Source organism: Lasiosphaeria miniovina, assembly GCF_030549165.1.
Source record: "Lasiosphaeria miniovina strain SMH2392-1A chromosome Unknown B0T26scaffold_4, whole genome shotgun sequence".
NCBI lineage: Eukaryota > Fungi > Ascomycota > Sordariomycetes > Sordariales > Lasiosphaeriaceae > Lasiosphaeria > Lasiosphaeria miniovina.
Window position 1 is genome coordinate 2,268,232 of NW_026848223.1, and position 19,974 is coordinate 2,288,205.

At 57.1% G+C, this 19,974-nt stretch overlaps 8 protein-coding genes across 8 annotated transcripts; 5 read left to right on the forward strand and 3 right to left on the reverse strand.

Moving 5' to 3' along the window:
* Nucleotides 1–2: 2 nt before the first annotated feature.
* Nucleotides 3–2,915, reverse strand: B0T26DRAFT_709764 (uncharacterized protein). The gene is made up of 4 exons (XM_060441943.1): nucleotides 2,894–2,915; nucleotides 2,446–2,802; nucleotides 1,522–2,416; nucleotides 3–1,450 (listed from the first exon to the last, which is right to left on the reverse strand). The coding sequence occupies exons 2-4, from the start codon at nucleotides 2,503–2,505 to the stop codon at nucleotides 306–308; spliced, it is 2,100 nt and encodes a 699-aa protein (XP_060296172.1). The 5' UTR covers nucleotides 2,506–2,802; nucleotides 2,894–2,915; the 3' UTR covers nucleotides 3–305.
* On the forward strand, nucleotides 2,304–3,352 carry B0T26DRAFT_295628 (uncharacterized protein). Its single transcript, XM_060434212.1, has 2 exons — nucleotides 2,304–2,802; nucleotides 2,894–3,352. The coding sequence occupies exons 1-2, from the start codon at nucleotides 2,476–2,478 to the stop codon at nucleotides 3,179–3,181; spliced, it is 615 nt and encodes a 204-aa protein (XP_060296173.1). The 5' UTR covers nucleotides 2,304–2,475; the 3' UTR covers nucleotides 3,182–3,352.
* Nucleotides 3,353–5,168: 1,816 nt separating this feature from the next.
* Nucleotides 5,169–7,314, forward strand: B0T26DRAFT_709774 (uncharacterized protein). Its single transcript, XM_060441944.1, has one exon. It carries the CDS (start codon nucleotides 5,215–5,217, stop codon nucleotides 6,880–6,882), a length of 1,668 nt encoding a protein of 555 aa, XP_060296174.1. The 5' UTR covers nucleotides 5,169–5,214; the 3' UTR covers nucleotides 6,883–7,314.
* A 340-nt stretch (nucleotides 7,315–7,654) lies between these two features.
* B0T26DRAFT_597260 (yippee zinc-binding/DNA-binding /Mis18, centromere assembly-domain-containing protein) lies at nucleotides 7,655–8,677 on the reverse strand (the record flags this gene model as incomplete). Its single annotated transcript, XM_060435640.1, has 4 exons — nucleotides 7,655–7,776; nucleotides 7,936–8,195; nucleotides 8,274–8,437; nucleotides 8,561–8,677. Coding segments are annotated over 4 exons (663 nt in total), but the record flags the coding sequence as incomplete, so codon positions are not given.
* Nucleotides 8,678–10,872: 2,195 nt separating this feature from the next.
* On the forward strand, nucleotides 10,873–11,989 carry B0T26DRAFT_645616 (ornithine decarboxylase antizyme-domain-containing protein; the record flags this gene model as incomplete). Its single annotated transcript, XM_060437744.1, has 4 exons — nucleotides 10,873–10,976; nucleotides 11,035–11,364; nucleotides 11,419–11,691; nucleotides 11,782–11,989. 4 exons carry the CDS (start codon nucleotides 10,873–10,875, stop codon nucleotides 11,987–11,989), a joined length of 915 nt encoding a protein of 304 aa, XP_060296176.1.
* Nucleotides 11,990–12,278: 289 nt separating this feature from the next.
* On the reverse strand, nucleotides 12,279–14,318 carry B0T26DRAFT_709781 (uncharacterized protein). The gene is made up of 2 exons (XM_060441945.1): nucleotides 13,954–14,318; nucleotides 12,279–13,850 (listed from the first exon to the last, which is right to left on the reverse strand). Exons 1-2 carry the CDS (start codon nucleotides 14,074–14,076, stop codon nucleotides 12,318–12,320), a joined length of 1,656 nt encoding a protein of 551 aa, XP_060296177.1. The 5' UTR covers nucleotides 14,077–14,318; the 3' UTR covers nucleotides 12,279–12,317.
* On the forward strand, nucleotides 14,319–15,954 carry B0T26DRAFT_854357 (uncharacterized protein; the record flags this gene model as incomplete). The annotated part of the gene is made up of 2 exons (XM_060447675.1): nucleotides 14,319–14,729; nucleotides 14,782–15,954. The coding sequence occupies exons 1-2, from the start codon at nucleotides 14,637–14,639 to the stop codon at nucleotides 15,952–15,954; spliced, it is 1,266 nt and encodes a 421-aa protein (XP_060296178.1). The 5' UTR covers nucleotides 14,319–14,636.
* A 637-nt stretch (nucleotides 15,955–16,591) lies between these two features.
* On the forward strand, nucleotides 16,592–18,943 carry B0T26DRAFT_709786 (uncharacterized protein). The gene has a single exon (XM_060441946.1). It carries the CDS (start codon nucleotides 16,950–16,952, stop codon nucleotides 18,591–18,593), a length of 1,644 nt encoding a protein of 547 aa, XP_060296179.1. The 5' UTR covers nucleotides 16,592–16,949; the 3' UTR covers nucleotides 18,594–18,943.
* Nucleotides 18,944–19,974: the final 1,031 nt, after the last annotated feature.

Genomic DNA, 19,974 nt, shown 5'->3' on the forward strand with positions numbered 1-19,974 from the left:
TATAAACAAGCGAATAGCAATCGTATTTACCAACTATTTATTAAGGCACTCAAATCTGTCCCGTCTCGCGATTACTATGACTCTCGTATGTTTTCTAGCTTGAACCCTAAACATCAGCAAAAGAAGCAAAGACGCCTTTTCCTGCTCGTCTGCAACCATGCCCCAGAACACCGCGCATAAATCACTAAATAAGAACCGGACTTCAAAAACACACGAGCACAAACAAATTCCTAGCCACCCATGTTTTGACACCTCATCCCCCTTTCCCCCTCGCAATGCAAGACACAATGAACAGGAACGGCGCGTCAGAGACCTTCGGCCTGGTCCTCGGGCGACGTGACCTTGAAGAAGATAGGCGACCCCGCGTACGATAGCTTCGGCAGCATTTCCAGGATCTCGATGGGCGGCGGCTTGGAGAACTGTCTCGCGGGCGCAGGGCTGGACGGGTCGGTGAAAGACGCCGCGGGCAGAAGCCCCTCTGCCACTTCCGAGATCGGCGGTGTTGCTGACATAACTGCAGCCGCCGGCTCCTTCTCCTCCTTTTCCTCCACAAGGACCGGGGGCAGCGGGAATCGCGGCTGCGAGCTAGCCAGCACGGCAGTCATGGGTACCGCGGAGAGGGGGATCCTCGACAGCGGGCCGGCGAGCACAGCGGTGACGGGCGCGGCAGAGAGCGGGATGCGCGACAAGGGGCCGGCGAGCACAGCGGTCACGGGCGCCGCCGACAGCGGGACCTTGGACTGGCGCGACCCGATCAGCACGGCGGTGACAGGAGCCGGCGAGGTCAGGTCAGCTACGCAAGCGGGGGCGGGCATGACGAGGCGCGGCGGGGCGACGAAGACGCGGGCCTTGGACCACATCCTGGGGACGTCGCGCTGGCCCTGACCGCCGTTCTCGGGGGCAGTGACGATGGTGTCGACGGCGGGCTGCAGCACGACCACGACCGAATGGCCCTCGTGGCCGTTGCGGACGGAAAAGGTCCGCGGCGTCTGGTCGCCGGCCTGGGCGCGGGCGAGGGCCAGCGCGTCGGCCTGGGCCTGGCAGAGGTCCATGGCGTCGTTGGACGACGTGAAGGCGGCGGCAGCGAGGTCCGAGAGCCCGCGCAGGCGCAGCGGGTCGTGGCGCGACCACACGCGGCACGAGAAGCGCAGGGCCGCGTCGAACTCGTTGACGAGGTGGCGCTCGAGCTTCTCGATGCTGTTGTTGTTGTTGCCGGTGGTAGCCTCGGTTTTCTGCTCCTGCTCCTGCTGGTTCTGCTCCCGCAATAGGAACCGCGCCGCACCACTGAGGAAGCGGTCTTTCAGCTTGCGCGCGTAGTTCTGGCGTGCCTCGGCCAGCACACGCCGGCCCTCGCCGATGGCGTTCTCTGGCTCCACGCTCAGCCCGCCCTCGGACAGGATCTGCATCAGCTGCGCCCGCCAGCTGTTCGTGTTTGACTGGCTTTGTTGGACTAGTACCCAGGTGGCGGGGCCGTTAGCGGACCAGACAGGGAGGCAGAGAAAGGCAGGGAAATCAACATACCATGGGACAGCAGCAAGTGCAAGTTCTCAATGTCGGCCTTCGCAGGCAGGCCTTGGTTCGACGAGGGGCCCGGCAGGCCTACTTTGGTAAGGTTGAGGGGGCTGGCCGGCTTCATCGAGGTGACCAGCGGTGGCAGTCGGCGAGGGCTGAAGGGTTCTGGTGCCATGCGTGGGGTTTTCGGCTGGGGGAGGCGGGCGGACCGGACGGGAGCGACGTTGTTCCACATTGCCAGGTCCATGCGGAATCCCACAGGCGACATGGGGCTGCCGCGCGGCATGGAGGGACTCTCGAGCTCGAGGCCGCTTGTGGACAGGGCGTCAAAGACCCAGAAGGGCGACTGCAGCGTCTCGGTGACGACGAAGTTGGCGAGCAGGCCGTGGAGGAGCACCTGTGTCGTCCTGCCGGCCGCGTCGCCTGCGCTGGCCAGCAGCTCCTCAGGCAGCCTGCCGTCGTCGGTGAGGCGTACGAAGCCCTTGACTCCCTCGCACAGCTCGGCCAGCTGCTTGGGATGGAGGGCGGACCGGACGCGGTCTGGGTCGGGGTGGGCAAAGTCCCGAGCCCAGCCGTGCCAGGCAGTGGTCCTCGCCGAGAACCACGAGACGATGTCATGGTCGGCCAGAGCTAGGGCGGGCGACGGGTTGTGGGACTGGGCGGCCGATAGATGCATCAGCTCCCTCTCCTTTTCGGCAATCTGCTCTTCCAAGCCCCTGAGGCGGGCCTCGAACATGTGCTCCTTTTGCAAGAGGTCATTCTTCCACTGCCGGCGCCGTGTCTCATGGTGCTGCTTCTGGGTGGCCAGCTGTTGGGCCAGGTTCTGGTTCTCCTTGAGGAGCTCCTGTTCGCTCCCCTGCAGAGCTGACACGCGTTGATGCAGGCTGCGGTTCTCTTCAAGCAGCTCGCGCCCGTTGTCAACGGGGCGGGGACGGTAACGGGGACGGGGTTCGGGACCACAGAATGGAGGAACCTGTTGACTCTCTCGTTCATAGCCTTGCTCTTCTGCGGCGGCGTCGGGCGCTGCGAAGACGGCGACCTCTGACTCGATGGCGCCCGCCTGCCCGTGGGCGTCCTTCTCCCCGTGGGCGTGCTGGCCCGGCTGGAGTCATGGACGCTCTGGTGGCTCGTCTGAGACTGGGAGCGAGAACGAGACCGGGAGCTGTGGTACGCGCGGATGACGTGCTCGACGGCGTCGGCTGCCGAGCGCACCGGGCGCTTGACAATGTCACCAAACTCGACCACGGTCGAACTGGGCGTGTCCGGAAAAAAGGCCGCGGCCCTGTCGGGGTACGTCTCCGGGTAGCCAGCATGCTCGTCGGCCGGGGTTGGCGGCTGTGTCTCGGTGTCGGGGCTTGCGCTGACGGGAAACGAGACGAAGCTCCTCGTGGGAAAGCCCGGAAAGCTGGCACCCGATGTGTCTAGGGCGGTGAGGGTCGTTGCCACGGACGCATTGCGAGCGCCGGGCGGAGAAGACCGGATCATGGATGGGTACAGTGTAAGAGGCGGACGGCGACGGTGTTGGCTGCACGATCTATCTCTCGTCCCTCGCTCTGTGGTTGGCTTGTGTCACTCGAACAGCGATGGCGAGACGTGTGAGGAAGACTACGACTGGCCCGACGCGGTAGTGCAGATCTCTGTCATAGACCACACGTACAAGCCAGTTTGAGATGTGTGAGATGGAGGAAGATGCTCTGGAGCTTTCCTCGTGGGGATGCACGCCTCTTTCAATGGGTGCAGTTGGGTCTTCCGCGTTCCACCAGCACCACCAGCCAGCGCCACTATCATCCACGAGGTGCCACGCTCCCGAGCACTCAGCACCCCTGGCGTAAACACGTTCTAGCGAAATGGATCGGGCTATCAGCTCCTGGTCCGCTAGTTTGCTTCGCTTCCACCGCTTCAGCCCAGGGCATTGTCGGGCCCGGGCTCGGCGGAGCCTCTCTCCTTGGTTCTTGCGAGTCTTGGTGCGGATCCGCTCTGAAGGATCAGGGCAGCACAGCCAGCGAGACCAATGGGCAGCCCCATCGCATCAGGGCCACGGCGCTTACAGACCAAGCCAGACTGCCAGACGAGCCGGAGGGCGCTAGCCACCCCTGGACATCCCCAACTTCCTTCCCCCTTTACCGCGCTAACCACGATTGCTGCGCTTCGCTGCCCCTGCAGCCTTGCAACCTGGGCGCGGACCGGGGAAATAGGCGCTGAGCTTGGGCTACAGTGCCGCTACTGGGCAAGTCTGGCAACGTGCCAGACCGGGGACGGCGTGTCCCAGCCACTGATGGCGCCCGTCACAAACGCGACCGCGACCACACGAAGCCCCAGCTGGGGCTGCCCGACTCTCCTGTTGTGCTGCCCAGCCTGTCCTGCATAGCGCAATATTAATTCGCAGTGCCCGTGATCAGGTGGAATTCCGCGCTGCGCAGTGTGCAGTGTGCTGTGCCCAATTCTGCGCATTGCACAAGAAGCCATTCCCAGCACGCACCTGGCCCGGCTGGCCCTTGCTATGCGCCCACCCTCCTCTGCTATCTTTCGGCATCTTGGCAGGCGGCCTGGAGCAAATCAAGACCAGTCGGTCCAGGGGGTTTATCTGCCTCTTCCTCAACCCTGGACCTTGGGAAGAAGAGAAGAAAAACAGCTGATAAGTGAGGCGGAAAGGTGAATCCTTTTGGGCTCAACACTCGCGAGTGTCTGGCCCAGTCAAGGTTTGACATTTACTCACCCTAACCACTTTGACGTGCGACCTCTGCACATGATTGTTAGTGCGCATTCAAGCCAGCCCCTCTTTCCTCTTCCCCCACTGGACCGGTTGTCTTCCCCTCGCAACCGCCCGCCTCCACTGTGGCTTCCGCGTTGTTTGCGGGGACAGAGCCAGCGGCTTTCGCATGATTGATCCCGATCGCGATGCCTTAGCAATGGAAATTATCGCCCCGTAGCAAATGACCCACTGGAGAAACCAAAGGACCCGGCGAACGGCAGGTTGGAATCCGGTTAGACCCAGCCCATCAGGCTTTGGTTCAGCCGTTTCTAGAACCATGGCCTTGTCGTTGAGGGGCCAGAATGCAAGTGAGAATCAGGATCTGCCTTCAATGTCATACGCCAGTTAACGGGGATGCCGTGATAGGAAAAAGAAAAAAAAATGTTCAAGGTTATCGCAATAGACAAGAGTGGATAGCAATGTTTTGTTTCGCTACACAGACATTTTTACGCAAGGGATGTCTAGTTTTCCCAAGTTCAACCGAAAGGAGCTCATGCCCCCAACCCGCACTTCCTGGTCTAGAGTCGCTACCCGTTGTTACCGTGGCTGATAAAGACTGTCAAAAGATATTAGAGCAGGAATACCCGTAGCCGGAGATGCCTACCTACGCAGCTGTGACTTGGGCTGGGCGAATTCGCAGATAAGGAACCTCCCAAATTTAGGCCAGGAAGCAAGACGGAAATAAATCATCGAGTCGCTTGCCAAAGTTCAGTTCTAAACATTAGTGTCCATAAAAGGATAGCTATGTCGGAACTCTGTAGCGTAATATTATCTGCTTATGCAACATTCCTACTTGGGCCGTCTGCAAGTGCATATGCGTATCGTGATATCAGCCCCTCTTGTTGCATATGAGTGTGGTGCAGGCAGGCTGCCGACGCTGGCCGAGCAGGCCATTCGCGCTGCAGCTCCCAGTCAAGTCTCTGCCGCTCAGCGTCATCCACACCTTCCCGATGCCCCGCACCTGGTATCTACGGCCTGCCCGATTCCAACTGGCAAATCTCGCCCTCCCACGAGGCCATCTATCGCGCTTTTCCACATCCCAATCCAAGCTGGTGTCGCCAAAACCAGAGCCACAGCCACAGCCACGGCCGAAGCAAGCCCGCCCTCGCCATCACCAGCAGCTGCCGCAGGCTCCCACCCATACCCGCCCGTACCTCACGAGTTCCATCATCGCACACCAAGCCCGCAACATGGCGCCCCAACTCGATGGCTTCTTCAAGCAGGTGGACACACTGTCCGATCACTTCATTGAGCGGCTGCGCCAGGCCGTCGCCATTCCGTCCGTCTCCTCCGAGGCAGACCGCCGTCCGGAGGTCGTCCGTATGGGCAAGTTCCTCGCCGATGAGCTGACCAAGCTCGGCGCAATCGTTGAGCTGCGAGAGCTCGGCAAGCAAGCCGGCACAGACCTCAACCTGCCCCCCGTCGTCCTCGCCCGCTATGGCAGCGACAAGAGCAAACGCACTATCCTCGTATACGGCCATTACGACGTGCAGCCCGCCGAGAAGTCTGACGGCTGGGAGACGGAGCCATTTGAGCTGACGGTCAAGGAAGATGGGCGCATGCTGGGCCGCGGATCCACCGATGACAAGGGTCCCGTCCTGGGCTGGCTGAATGCCATCGAGGCCCACCAGGCCGCCGGCGTCGACTTCCCCGTCAACCTCCTCATGTGCTTCGAGGGCATGGAGGAGTACGGGTCGGATGGTCTCGACGATCTCATCAACGCCGAGGGCAACAAGTACTTTGCCGCCGCCGACGCCGTCTGCATCAGCGACAACTACTGGCTCGGCACCGAGCGCCCGTGTCTCACCTACGGCCTGCGCGGCTGCAATTACTACAGCGTCGAGGTGTCGGGCCCCGGCGCCGACCTGCACAGCGGCGTGTTTGGCGGCACCGCCCAGGAACCCATGACGGACCTGGTGCGCATCCTGGGCTCGCTCGTCGACACGAACGGCAAGATCCTGATCGAGGGCATCGCCGAGCAGGTGGCTCCCATGACGAAGGAGGAGGAGGGCCTCTACGACAGCATTGCCTTCACCATGGATACGCTGCACGAGTCACTGGGGAGCAAGACGACCATCTTTGAGGACAAGAAGCCCACACTGATGGCCCGGTGGCGCTACCCGTCGCTGTCGGTGCATGGTGTCGAGGGCGCCTTCTCGGCCCCTGGCGCCAAGACGGTCATCCCGGCCAAAGTCATCGGCAAGTTCTCCATCCGGACCGTGCCCAACATGGAGGTCGACAAGGTCAACGAGGTCGTCTACGCACACGTCAACGAGGTGTTCAAGAAGTTCAACTCCAAGAACACGATGAAGGTATGGGCGCAGCACACGGGTAAGTGGTGGGTGGCTAGCCCAAAGCACTGGAACTTCACGGCCGCCGCCAAGGCCGTCGAGCGTGTCTGGGGCATGAAGCCCGATTTCACGCGCGAGGGAGGCAGCATCCCTGTGACGCTCACGTTTGAGCAGGCCACGGGCAAGAATGTCTTGTTGTTGCCGATGGGCAGCTCGACGGACGGCGCGCACTCCATCAACGAGAAACTCGACAAGAAGAATTATATCGAGGGCATCAAGCTGCTCGGCGCATACCTGCACTACGTTGCCGAGGAGCCCAAGGAGTAGGGGGATCAGATCATTATCTACCCAAGGCTCGTCGCTTCGTGGGGCTCATATGAATATGCCACTGCCCCCAGGCTTTGCCTTACACAGCTCATGTATAACTGTTTGAGCAGAGCTTCTTAGAGTATAAATCGTACAGATACCTTGGGTCTATGTGCGACGTGCTATAATGAAACTTGAACCCAAAATCCTGCAGTCTTCAGGTACCTCTTGTGTCTGTAGTGACTAGGGACATTGGCAGAATTATCTGTTTCGTGACAACTGTGTACCTATTAAATCCTCAGAAGATACAACAAGAACCTTAGGCAACCTAGATGCTACACGCAATATGCTGATGATCTGAACTATGCTTGTCTCGTGAAATCTATATTGGACCCAGCCCAGTCCCATCGGGGTATTAATGTGTGCCTGCCTGCCTGCCTGTCTGCCTGCCTGCCTGCCTCGTCCGACCCCTTGTTATAGACCGTAACTGTAAACCACACTCCCAACCGCCGGAATAACACTCCGGGGACCCGAAATGGAAATAAAAGAAAGGGGGTATTATCTCGACCTCGAAGGCGAAGCGCACAAACAGACAACCCCAACCCCACCGGCAACGGGTGATGAACCGCTAACATGCTGACGTGGGGTCATGAGTTTTTGTAAAACGTAGGGAGAGAAGAAGAGTCGATCCAGAAATCTAGGACAGTTAGTCTGGCCTGGGGGGCGCATGCCAATCATCAAGCTCAACCTAGGCAGCGGCACCGGCCCTCCGACGGAGGTTCCCGACCTTGCCCCTCCGCCGCTTGGCGACGACGTCGGCGTCCCACACGCCGGCAAAGATGTCCTCGCACTCGTCCGAGTCGTCCGAGTCAAACACAATCACCTCGTCGCCGCTGTCATCGTCGCCATTGCGGCCTCGCGCATCGGTGCTGCTGCTGCTGCTAGCTGCGGCGGTGCTGTCCTGAGACGCCCGGGAGGGTCTGCTACGCTTCCGCCAGCCCAGTCTTCCTCCTCCCCACGTCCTAACATGGGCGGCGTTCTCTTCTTCGGTTTGGCCGGCGGTCGACAAAGAACTACCACCGCCGCTGGCAGCAGCGGCTTCCTCCCAGCCGTGGTGCGCCACCACGCGCTGCGTCTCGAGGATGAACTTGCCGACCTTGTACTTCTGCGCAGACTCACGCGCGTCAACATACTTCCATCCCAGCTTGGTGCCGCACATGGCGCAGCTGATATCGGCCACGACGTGCGCGCCGGTGACCAGCTGGCGGTTCTCGGAGCGGCCGACGCGGATGTTGATCAGGTCTGCTTCCGTCACGCTGCCCGGAGCGGCAGCGCTGTCGGCAGCGCCGGCGTTGTTGCTGTTTAGAGGCGATCCCGGGCAGCTGGGCGTCGCGTGGGCCTGCGGCGGCGACACAAGGTATGCGCGACCGTGGCGGCCCGTGAAGCCCTTACTGACGATCTGCGAGGAAAAGGCGACGTCGGTGGAGCAGGTGCCGCAGCGGAGCGTGTCAGGCTGGGCGCGGGAGAGCCTAGAACTAGGTGGAAGGGCAGCTGGGCCCGGCTTCTTGGATTGGGGCTCGTTGAGGTTGCCGTAGTCGTTCAGACTCGGCAGCTCGGGAAAGAAAGATTTGAAGCTCCTTGGGCTACTTGGGGAGCCAAGGCAGGTTAACGAATCCGGCGAGCTGGAGAGAGATGGGACAGGACTGCCGTAGGTGATAGCTTGGGCGGTGACGGGAGGCGCCGCTGGTGAGATGGACGCGCGCCGGCGACGAAACGGTAGGCTGAAACTGGGAAGGAGATATAGTGGGAACATCGGGCTATCATCAGTGGCCGGGGACGCGGCGGGCCGGCCCGAATTGGTGAAGTCGCCAAACATTGCTTCCGAGCGAGGCGGTGGTTGCGGAGGCTGGCGGCAAGTGATCAAAGACGAAATAGGAAACAGTTATTGGTGAATGGTCGGCGCAGGCAAACTACCTTAATCTCAAAGGTTGGAGCTTAGAGGTCAAGTATGGCAGGCCACAACCATACTCGCCGTCTCAGCCTCCCGCGGCGGGTAGGTAGGGGCAGCGACCGGTCCTTTTCGTTCGGAAGGTTCGGCGACGGATCGGCTCTGCACAATGTAATGGAGGGGGGCTTTACTCATGTCTCGCCGTTGTCAAGTCACGCCTTGTAGGCCGATGCCCCGCGATCTGGTGATCAGGCACCCCACTACGCCGTGCGATGCATCTGCAAACAACAAACGGCTTGAGCTGGTGGACAAAGCACCGATATAGTCTGGGGAACCATCTGTCGCAATATTTCGTCCCTGCATCCTCTGCCACTTCCTCACCGCTTGCAACGGTCATCGCCTCTTTTCCGCTTGCGTCAAGATGAGAGCTGGTTTTGGTGCCAAGGAGCTCGAGCGGCCCAGCCTGACCTGACCTGTCATGCGGCAGGTGACCCCTCCGCTGCCGCCGTTATCGATAGGTACGGTGCGGGGCTATCCTTGAACGCCTCCCCCTAGACGGATTGCCGTGGTGGGGCATCTGCAGCCAACACCTCCTGGCAGGTCGCTCAAGCCGCTGCTAAGCCGTGGCTGTACTATGTAGGCCCAATTCAACCTCCATTTTCTCTGTGGCCTAGGTCGCCATTTTCAGTATCAATCGCCATACAGCACGCAATCGGACGAGTGCCTAGATGACCTGAAAGAAAGGGAGTTCTACAGTACGTATATTCTATGTAGCTGGGGCTGGGACAGAATGACTCGCCTAGCGTGCCCACGGACCCGATCGCTGTGACTCAATCAATTTGTAACCTCGCTGGCAGGCTGAACCTTGAGACTTGATGGTGGCGTTGGTAGTGGTTATCAGTAACGTTGCCACAAGTGCATTGTACAGTACTAGCTGTCTAAGAGGTCAACGCGGTCCAATGTGGGCTACCGGTGTTGACTCCCGATGTTGACCAGTGTAGGCGACAACTGCAAATTAAAATAAAGTAAAAAAGGAAAAAGGAAAAAAAGAAAAAAAAGCCTGAGGTGGCTGCATAGCTGGCTAAGAGTTTGCACCCGTTTTAATGCGGGAGTGCGGGAGTGGTGTTGTGGACTCGACGGGAATTGTTCCCACCCAGCCTGGAAAACCGCGGGGAACAAGGCATCCTAGGTGAAGATCACTCGTATACCATTTACGCCCCAGTGACTCTTATACCAAGGTGATTTCTGGTGACAATGGCAATCATACCGATCTACTTCAGCTTGCCAAGTGTTGGAATGATAGGAGCATCCAGCTGAACGCGATTTACTTCACAAATGCCTGTCGCTCACGCTGGATTGGCCAGATCAAGTCCCCCAAGACCAGTTCGCAGGCCTGCGTAGGTGGGTCTGGGAGGGCCCAAGTCTTAGCAAGACCAGGCCAATGGCGCTGCGGTTCGCAGGCCATGGCGTCGAAACTTTGAAGATAAACTTTTGGTTGGGTTCTTTGTCGGTTTGATGTGCCTTCCCCGGGCTGGTTGGGCCACGCCCGTTGGAGATGTGGCCCAACTAGCCCGGGCGCGGTAAACACGTGACAGCCCTTCGTCCATTCAGAGCAAGGACCGTTCCGCCACCCCACCTTTATCTGCCCAGCTGAGCCAACGAGATTCTTCTAGGTTTTCCCTCATACCTCCCGAGTTTCCACCGGACACATCCATACAAACCCAAGGACTCCTGCTCGTCGGCTTTGTAACACCGCCATTTCAGCCTCTTGCACCCGCCCTGACTCAATCGTCGTTGTATCGCAGAAACGCACAATCGCGGAAGAAAGTCGCTTCTCAAGTTTCTCAGTCATTGAATCCCTTTGGTTCGCCATTCTCGCCGCCCCGTACCTTTTTGCTCCTGACGGATCAAACCTCGCCTCCGCGGCCCTTGTCTCCTCCAAATCCGCCACTTCGCATCCTCATCCGCACTCGAAATCCGCCGCGACGACCGCAACACTGGATTCCGTCCGACATACCGAGTCTATATTCGATTGCCAGCGAAACTGGCATCCTCAAGTCTCAATGGCGCCAATGAAACAGAACAGTAATAATTACAGTAGTAGTAAACCCGGCGAGGGCATTGTTCGCCAGGCCAGTATCCTCGCCAGCTGCTACCTGGTCGACTCGTCTGCCACTTCGCTGAAGGGCTTCCATTACTGCACTACGGGCGCCACAGGGGCTGAGTGGTATTCCTGAGGTCCCTTCCACGGGACTTCCATCGCCGCCCTCAAGCCCCCCCCTCGCGGCCCTCACGCCGACCAATGAGCTCACGCTGACTCCCAAGGCGAGGAAGTCATCATCGCGTAGCAGCATCCATGGTCGGACCGGCTCGGGCAACAACACCACTCGACAGCACCGTCGAGGGGGGGCAGCACTGCGGATCAGGGAAGAATGTGAGAGATTCTTTTGCGAGATACTGCGCGCCACGTTTCTAGGTGAGGGGAACTCGGCGTCGCAGCACTCCCGCCTGACCAGTGCCTATAACAACTACAACAACAACAATAACAACAACACGTACTACTTCAACGATACCAACACCAATATTGTCCATAATACAGGTGGTGGGAGTGGTAACGGCCGTCCGATCTTGGATGGAACTCCTACCGGCGGCGTTGGCATGACGGCCGCTGGACCACTGACACCACCGTACGACTATCCCATTGCCAATGAAAATTGGATGGCGGGCGGCGGCGGCCACGGCGTCAACGCGTGGTTGGAGATCTGGGATTATGCCGGCGGCTCGAGCTTCCGCGCATTCCTGGCAGAGAATGCCAGCGGGGAGGAAAAGTCCATGTTCGTCTTTTTTGACGCTCACGTCCTTGGCCGCGACCTCAAGAAAGCGTATGTACCTGGCCTTTCGTCCACCCATGCATATACCCCTCTTCAGTACATACTGTTAGAAATGGATCCCAGCTGACCCCTCCTAAACAGGCTCGTCGCTTTGATCGAGCTTGCCGAAGGTCCATTCGCTTGCACACACATGGTCATTTGCATCGATCGCTCGATACCCGGAGATGAGGCGCAGGCGTTAACCAAAGGTTTGCAATGGGCTGGGTTCTCACTCACTGCACTCGATTTTATCTCAGGGGGGTGCGACGTCATCAGTCGTCAATGGTTATTCATGGGCATGGAAGTCTAAGGATGCAGACAGTGTGCATGCTTATTGCATTAGGAGTGTGATATTGGGGATTCTTTACTGTCATTCGTGGCTCAGTCTCGATTTTCATTGCCAATCCTTCATTACTCTTCTCTTACTAGGCGTTTTCTTTTCTCGATACGACCCCCCCTTTTCCTTGATATCGGGTGGCTACTCGACAGATTGGGATAGTATTCCTAGGATAGGTTCACAGAGTGCCGTAATAGGTCGTGCCGAACTCAGTCACTGGATGTTTTGGATGAGAATTAGTTCTTACATCAGAATGTCTCACACTCAGACCAATAACGTGATGAATTAGAGGTGACATAGCCTAGAGGTCTCCTTCAAAGTATCTAACCACGAGACCCTTGGCCCCTAAGAAGTCTTTCACCTGTTGTACAGTATACTCGCCTCTGTGGAACATTCCAGCGCCCAGAGCAGCATCTGTCGTCGTCTTCTCAAAGACCTCCTGGAAGTGGTCAGGGATTCCTGCTCCACTGCTAGCAATGACAGGTATCCTAACCGCCTCCTTGACCTGCGTAATTAGCTCCAGATTGAACCCGCTGTTCGTGCCGTCCTTGTCGATGGAGTTGAGCAAGATCTCTCCCGCACCCATCGCCTCAACGGCTTGAGTAAGCTCCACAACGTCCATATCCCGGGTCTCCCTCCCTCCCTTGATGGTACACGCGTACCAGCAGTATTGCTCCCCCTTTGGCCCGGGATATTGCGTCTTCAGCGTTGCGTGGCGTGTGACATCAGGCCTGGGCACATATATCCGCTTGGGGTCCACACTCACGACAACCGCTTGGTTGCCATATGCTTTGCTGATCTGCTCGATAGCAGTGTCCCCGAACAGTGACTTCCCCCCCGCATAGTACTCCTCAGCAGCAAGGACGGCATCGCTGCCAATGGATACCTTATCGGCTCCGCTCTTGAAGTACATGGTTGCAATCTCGAGGGCCGAGACCTTGGTTCCATCTACATCCACCGTGTCCCGGATGCCGCCGCCTATCGTCAGCGGGACGAAAACAGTTTCCGATGTTTTCCTTAGAATCTCCAACATCGGCAAGTCGGCAATCGGGCAGTCGCGAAAGGAAGTGATATTCAAGAACGTCACCTCGTCGGCTCCTTGCTCGTAGTACTTCCTCGCAAGCTCGACCGGCTTGCCAAGGTTTCTTACAGACCGGTCAGACTTCTCCCGCACGTCATACTGGTCGCCCTTGGTAACAACCAAGTCCCCCTGGTCGTTGGTGCGCACGTCGAGACACGCAATTATACGCCTTGTCAGCCCTTCGTGTGCGATCAGGGTATCCGCGACGCCGTTGGTTGCCCCTGGAGACTGCGTCGCCAATGCCGCAGCGCCAGACCCGTCCAAAAATGCGCGGAGCGTTCTCAGGCCCGCAACTCCGCTTTTCTCAGGGTGAAACTGCGTAGCCAAAACGTTGCCCTTTGCCACGGCGCCCACAAAGGTCTCGCCGCCGTATGTCGCAGTGGCCACAGCCCATCCCAAAGCTTCTAGCTCCCCCTTATTGTACGGAAACTTGTACGAGTGAACGTAGTAGTACTTGGAGTCGGGGCGCAGGCCGTATAACGTGGGATTCGTGGGGCACGATGCACTGTTCCATCCGATGTGCGGTACTGCTTTTGTTGCGTCGTCAAACCGGTCGAGTGTTCCAGGAATAACATCAAATCCAGAGCATTCAGGGTCCTCGGCGGAGCTAGAGAACAGAGCCTGCAACCCAACGCATATTCCCATAAACGGCTTTCCCGAATCAATATGTGCGCGCAGTGCAGGCATGTAGCCCGCCGAAGACAGTTGCGAGAGGCAGTGGCCGAAGTGGCCGACACCGGGGAGAATCAGTTTCTGTCCGCGCCATGCGTCAGCAGCAGATCAGGGAGCGAGTTTGGACAGACTGCTCGACAACAAAGAATAAAGGGCAAGCATAGGAGAGCGAAGGAGAGCGCACCTCAGCATTTGCGACCTCCTCGGGCGTCCTAACCCACTCGACCTCGTACCCTATCTTCTCAATGGCATTGCCGAGACTGCGCACGTTGCCAGCAACATAATCGAGCAGGTGGACTTTCGGCATCGTGTCTTGTCCACTCCAAAAGGTTGAACTGGATAATTCCAAGCGTGCATCAAGAGAGACGAAGTCGTGGGGAAGAGCCGCTTCCAAGAACGTCTCAAAGTGACTCGTCGGAGGGTGACTCAAGGTCTGTCTGTTCAAAATTGGTGATGGAGGGGCGCTTTCGATGGCGGGGCATTTTTTCGTTTCGTTAGCAGGCCTGCGCAGAGTGGAGCTACTCTCGGTCACAGTAGCCCCGCAAAGCGGCCCTGTAAACGGTTCTGCCGGAGCCTACCGCTAAATTGTTTCCCAGGCGTGCCCCTCTACAGAACAGGCCCGCGTTCTGTACTGTACAGGGACAAAACAACCCAGCAACGCGGGCATTTTGTCGGGCAACCATGCGCAATTCGAGCTTCCCTTTCAGGAACTGAATAAAATTACACGAATGTAGTGTCGCGTGCATTCCAGCTTATCTTTTCCGATTGGAGCCCGTAAACCAACCTCAACTGACGGCCAATCGACCGGCTTAGCAAACCGACTCAACGTAATCCGGACTGGCCTGGGAGGCGAGAACTTTGACGAGAATGGCTTCAGATTCCAGGCTACGGCAGACTCCTTCCGTACAGGAAGAAAACGAAGACGAGTGGGAATACGAGTATTCCACAACAGAAATAGAAGTGAGGGTTCTAGAGGGTGGGATTCACTCCAGTGCCGCTAACACCTAGTTAGACCTACTACCTAACCTTGGACCTCTCGGTTCGCGACTTTCTCGAACGAAGGAAAGGCACAGTCGTCCAGACGCGAGGAGGCTACCGAGTGTGGTATAATCCTCTCTTCAATGCGCCAGAACCTCGCGCCACAAATTCGGAGCTCATCACAAATAACCAAAATGGCGACGACGGCGAGCTCCCAGAGCACGGGCTGCCGGACCTAGACAACATCGGTTTGGCGCCATCCGACTCTCGATCAGAGCTTCCGATAGACCCGCTGCTGCAGGGACAGCCGGGGGGTAACATCTACAGACCGGACAAGCCGAATGACGACCCCGTCGACGAGATCCAAATACTAGACCTTCACTCGGCCGAGCCAATCATTTCATATCGAAACCATGTCTTTCGCGGCTCTTGGGTGGAGAACATCGGCACAGAGATGATCTTCACACCCCACGAGGACAATCCAGCACTACCGCTTCTCCGAAGGTTAAACCAGAACATCGACCTCCTGGCGGCGAGCGCTTCACGAATCAATTTCAAGGAGGCAACCTTGGTGCTAAAGAATGTCGGTGTGTCGCGAGAACCGGAGCCTGCAAGGGAAGAATATGAGAGGGACGAGGATATTCCAGAGCGGTACCGGCGGAATGGTGGGATATACGTCCACATTGGCGGTGACAAGAGCGGCCAGCGACAGCCCCAGGCCCATTTCTTGGAAGATTTGATTACGCTGAAGCGCAAGCGCGGCGAGAAAGACGAGGTCACCATTCAGTCGGTAGAGACGAGGCAGAATCGGTTGATGGTGGAGGATGAAGAGGAGGAGCGTCGGCGGAATAAGCTCCGCGCAGACCATATGCGTATGCTTGCCTTCCGCGAGAGGAAGAAGGATGAGACGAGTGCAACGATTGGCACAGCGACGGGCGGGGTGGCGAGCGCAGCACTCGCTGCGGAGGGGAGCTATATTCCGAGACAAAAGGCGACGAAGGGGAGGAGAGGGCCTGGCTCCAGGCCACGAACCCGACGCGCCGTCTTGATCCGAAGGGACAGCGTAACAGGAGACAATCGCAGCTCGAGTACGGCTTGGGCAGACGAGTCGACTCCAACACCTGCCCACTGGTCCGATTTGCCTCGCGCCGAAGCAGCCGTTCGGGAGCCGGATGGCGTCTCCGATCGGGAAGGAAGTCTGGGCTGAACTACATCACCCAATTATAACCCATGTTTCTTTTTTGCGATTTCGGCGATAAACTCAGTCCAGACTATTCCCTAGGATTTTTTTTTTGGGTTGAGCCATATCTCCTTTGTGTTGCCAGCCCATTGCACCGCAGTAAGCCTGCCACGAAAAGGCTCTCACCTTGTAAAGGTAATACATTCGCATGAGAGGCGGAGGCTGTGACGAATCGAGTTCAAGGGATTGAAACCGTGCTCTTTTGAGATCATAACCATCTCGTGTTTTAAATAAAACAACTCAATTTTCACCTGTACGTCGTACATGTGGTGGATTCGGCAGCTCTGAGTGGAATGGAATAAATAAGTCAGCGAGTCTACCGAGTAGGTCTCGTGCATCTGTCAGGAGTCAGCAAGGTTGCATTGTCAAGGATCAGGGGGGGCTGGCTGGCGGGAATTGCCGGCGAACGAAACGCGGGCCTTCTGACAGCCAATCCGTATTCCGTAACTTTCCTGAAGTGAACAGTACCAGTACTTGCAACCTCGTCGTAGCCAGCGCCGCAAATCAGTACTGGTACAGTACCCGCTGGATGACGTGCACGTTCCGGCACTGGCGGACCATGGAACCCAACCAACTGAAGTTTGAAACAGAATTCCTTGGCCCCGTCCAAAGACTCCAAGGCCATTCTTGCTCTTCTCTAACCCGCCGATCCGGCTTGTCAATGACCTAGAGGCCTTTTAACTTGGACTGCTGCACCCTTATTTCCGGAAGACTATACAGAATATTCCCCGAACTGAATAATTCCAGTCGTTCTCTCTCACCTCGACCGACCCTCCGAGTCCGTTGCAAAGGTGCCTTTGCAGGCTGCGTGGTCTACCAAACTCCCCTCCTGCACCAGGTCTTGAGCCTCAACGCTGCCCTCGATTCTGCGGCGCGAACTCGCGATTTTGAGGCTGCTGACGCCATTATCCGAACTGCCTGCTTCGTGACGGACTGCGCGCGAGGTTGCGCGCGAATTCGGCATGCTCCATCACTTTCGGCGAGCCACCATCGCCGCCATTCTCGTCGCGACCGTCGTCTTCCTCCTCTGGCTCCTGCCTCGCATCCTCAATCCCACACCGCCCGACGCCGACGAGCGCGACCGAGATCAGAAATGGGTCAACACGTCGCCATATTGGCTCGACCGTCAGGCCTGTCGCTGGCTGGGTGTATGTGGCGTCCATCACTTGAGATATGACCCCGCGAGGCTTCCAGATCATAGCGACGAGCGCGTTGATATAAGGCTCGAGATGTTTAAGTCATTGGTCTTAGGGTGGAGCGAGGAGAGAACGTTCGTTCAGAAATCCGGGATGAGCACCTGGGAGACTGCTCCCATGCAAAGGGACACGAGGCCCAGCCGGAGGGAAATAGACGTCACTGTCGCGCCTAAGATACTAGATGATATCCCGGATTTTGTCTACGCGCATGCGCCACTAGTACATATCTACTCTGGAGAGGAATTCTTGCCGTCAGACATAGCCGAGCATATCCGGCACATGAATCCGCTTGTGGGCGGTGTGCCGGTAAATGTGTCGCAGCCTTTGAGCCTGGACAACCTCGGGACACTGAACCAGATAAACGGCACTGTCTTCTTGTCGAGCAAGGACGACGTGGAGACAAGGCCAGAATGGCTCCACAGTCACTCGGGGGTTCCGGTGCCTTTTGACGACAACGACGATCCTCAAGAAGGGGAAGACGAGGATGCTGGTTGGCGCGATCAGCCCAAGCAGCCCAATGACGGTACGAGGTGGTGGGATGCCGATAAGGACCACCCGCCTAATAGGATAGTCGAGCCAAAGAAGTTCTCTGGAATCCAGCGAGGGTCGCGACAAATACGTTCTTCTTTCGGAGCACAGGCGCCCCTCGTTGTAGACGGCGGTGACGAGGGTAACAAGCCCCACCCAAGCGGGTATTCCAAGGGGCCCGCCGTTCTTATCCTCGTCGACAAGGGCGCAGGAATTCTTGACGCGTTCTGGTTTTATTTCTACAGCTATAACCTGGGACAGACCGTGCTCCGCATGCGCTTCGGGAACCACGTTGGCGATTGGGAGCATTGCATGACGCGGTTTGAGCATGGGGTCCCAAAAGCCATGTATTTGAGCGAACATGCTGGCGGCAAAGCCTATGCGTGGCAAGCGCTCGAGAAGCGGGCACAGAAGGGCGACAAGCCCGCCCGTCCCGTCATCTACTCCGCGGTAGGCAGCCATGCCATGTACGCCTCCTCCGGCATGCACCCGTACGTCCTCCCCTTCGAGATGCTCAAGGACATCACGGACAAGGGCCCGCTCTGGGATCCGACCCTGAACAATTATGCCTACTGGTACGACTACGAGGCTGGCTGGGCCGAGGAGAAGAATCCGACTGGCCAGAACCGGACCAGCCTGGCACCGGCGTCATCAAACCCCGACGCCCCAACATCGTGGTTTCACTTCAAGGGGTATTGGGGTGACGACGTCTTGCCTCTGAGTGACAAGCGCCAGTGGAGGCTATTTGGAGAATATCACTACACCGACGGCCCGCTTGGGCCCGTCTTCAAGAAGCTTGATAGGAACAAGGTGTGCCAAAACGAAAGGTGTACAATACTCGAGAGCATTGAGGCCGGCAAGAAGTCGACCTGGTACAGCTGAGGGCAGGTGTCAATTTTCGGCTGCGATACCCTTCTTTGACTTTTCTTTTCCTTGGAAATAGCTCATGCATATATAGACGGACAGTGGGAACAGGTTGGACAGACGGGGCGGTGATCTGATGGAGTTGTGTATTTTCCGGTACTGAACAAAAGCTGGTATTAGTTGGGATGATATAAGAGCGATCAGTGTGCCCACCTCAGCGAGGCAATTTATCTCTGTTTGGCTCACCTTGGGTATGGTAGCGGACCTACAAATGTGCAAGTGTTGGAAAGGAAAAAGAGGGCATGTGTAAGAAGTAACTTTAGCAATGGCCAGACTACAAGATGCTATGAAGAAACTTGCTTCTAAGACAGAGGACGGGTGCCCATATCTCCATCAAGAAACTTCCCTACCTGAGAGCGAACACGTAGGCATACGTGTCACAGGGTCATTCCAAATAGATGGATATAGAAGACAACCCAAAGAACCGGGAGGCTGGGGCTGATGGGCTGTAGCGGGGGAGGCAGCGAAGTAGTGAGGTAAATGATAGATTTGTACAAAATGGGGCATGATGAGCTGGCCGGGTCGGTCTACGGCCGTATCAGGTAATCAATGCTATCAATGGGGAAGGAATTGAGGGGAGAAATGAAGTGAGGCGTGAGTATGTAAATGAGGGGGCAAGCAAGGTAGGACAGGTTTGAAAAGCAAAAGAAAGGGGAGAATCTGACAAGTCAATGCAATTTTCATGGCAATACGAGAAATGATAACACTTCTTTCCTTCTCTCTTGGTCTACACAGTGATCATTTGACATGGAGCGTGGAAAGAGGAGAACCAACGAGGCGGGCTCGAATATGAGTTTACGTGCTGTCTTCTATTTGAAAGTATTACTTACCCTTGTACCTATCTAGTCAATGCTAAGAATTCACTTTGGGCAACACAATCGAAAGAAGAGACGTGAGATACAGGGCACTTTCTCAAACCCCTGAACACCACCGGGTCCAAGTTCACTTCTCAGACCGCCTCTAAATCCCTCCATGTTGCGCTGGACTCGGCGCACTCATTGGAGTGGAAAAGACGCCAATGATATCATGACTGGAGGGGCGTCAGCGTGAACAAGTTTGGTACCATCTAGAAATAATGAAGGTTGTGAGTGAGTGGGTGGGTGGTCGTAGAACTGTAGATAGCGTAGTCTTGGCGAGTCATTTCAATTTTGAAGGGGCTGTCGAATAGTTGTCCCTCTCGCAGACGTCTCATGAGTTCAGGTAGGTACCTAGTCGAGATCTATCTACAGGAAGTGTCTGGTTTTGATTTGCAAGCACCATGGAGGTTGTTAGATCGAAACCTTGACTCGAGTCTAGGCAATTACCACTTTGGTAGGTGCTTCCGGAAGGAGTTTGCACG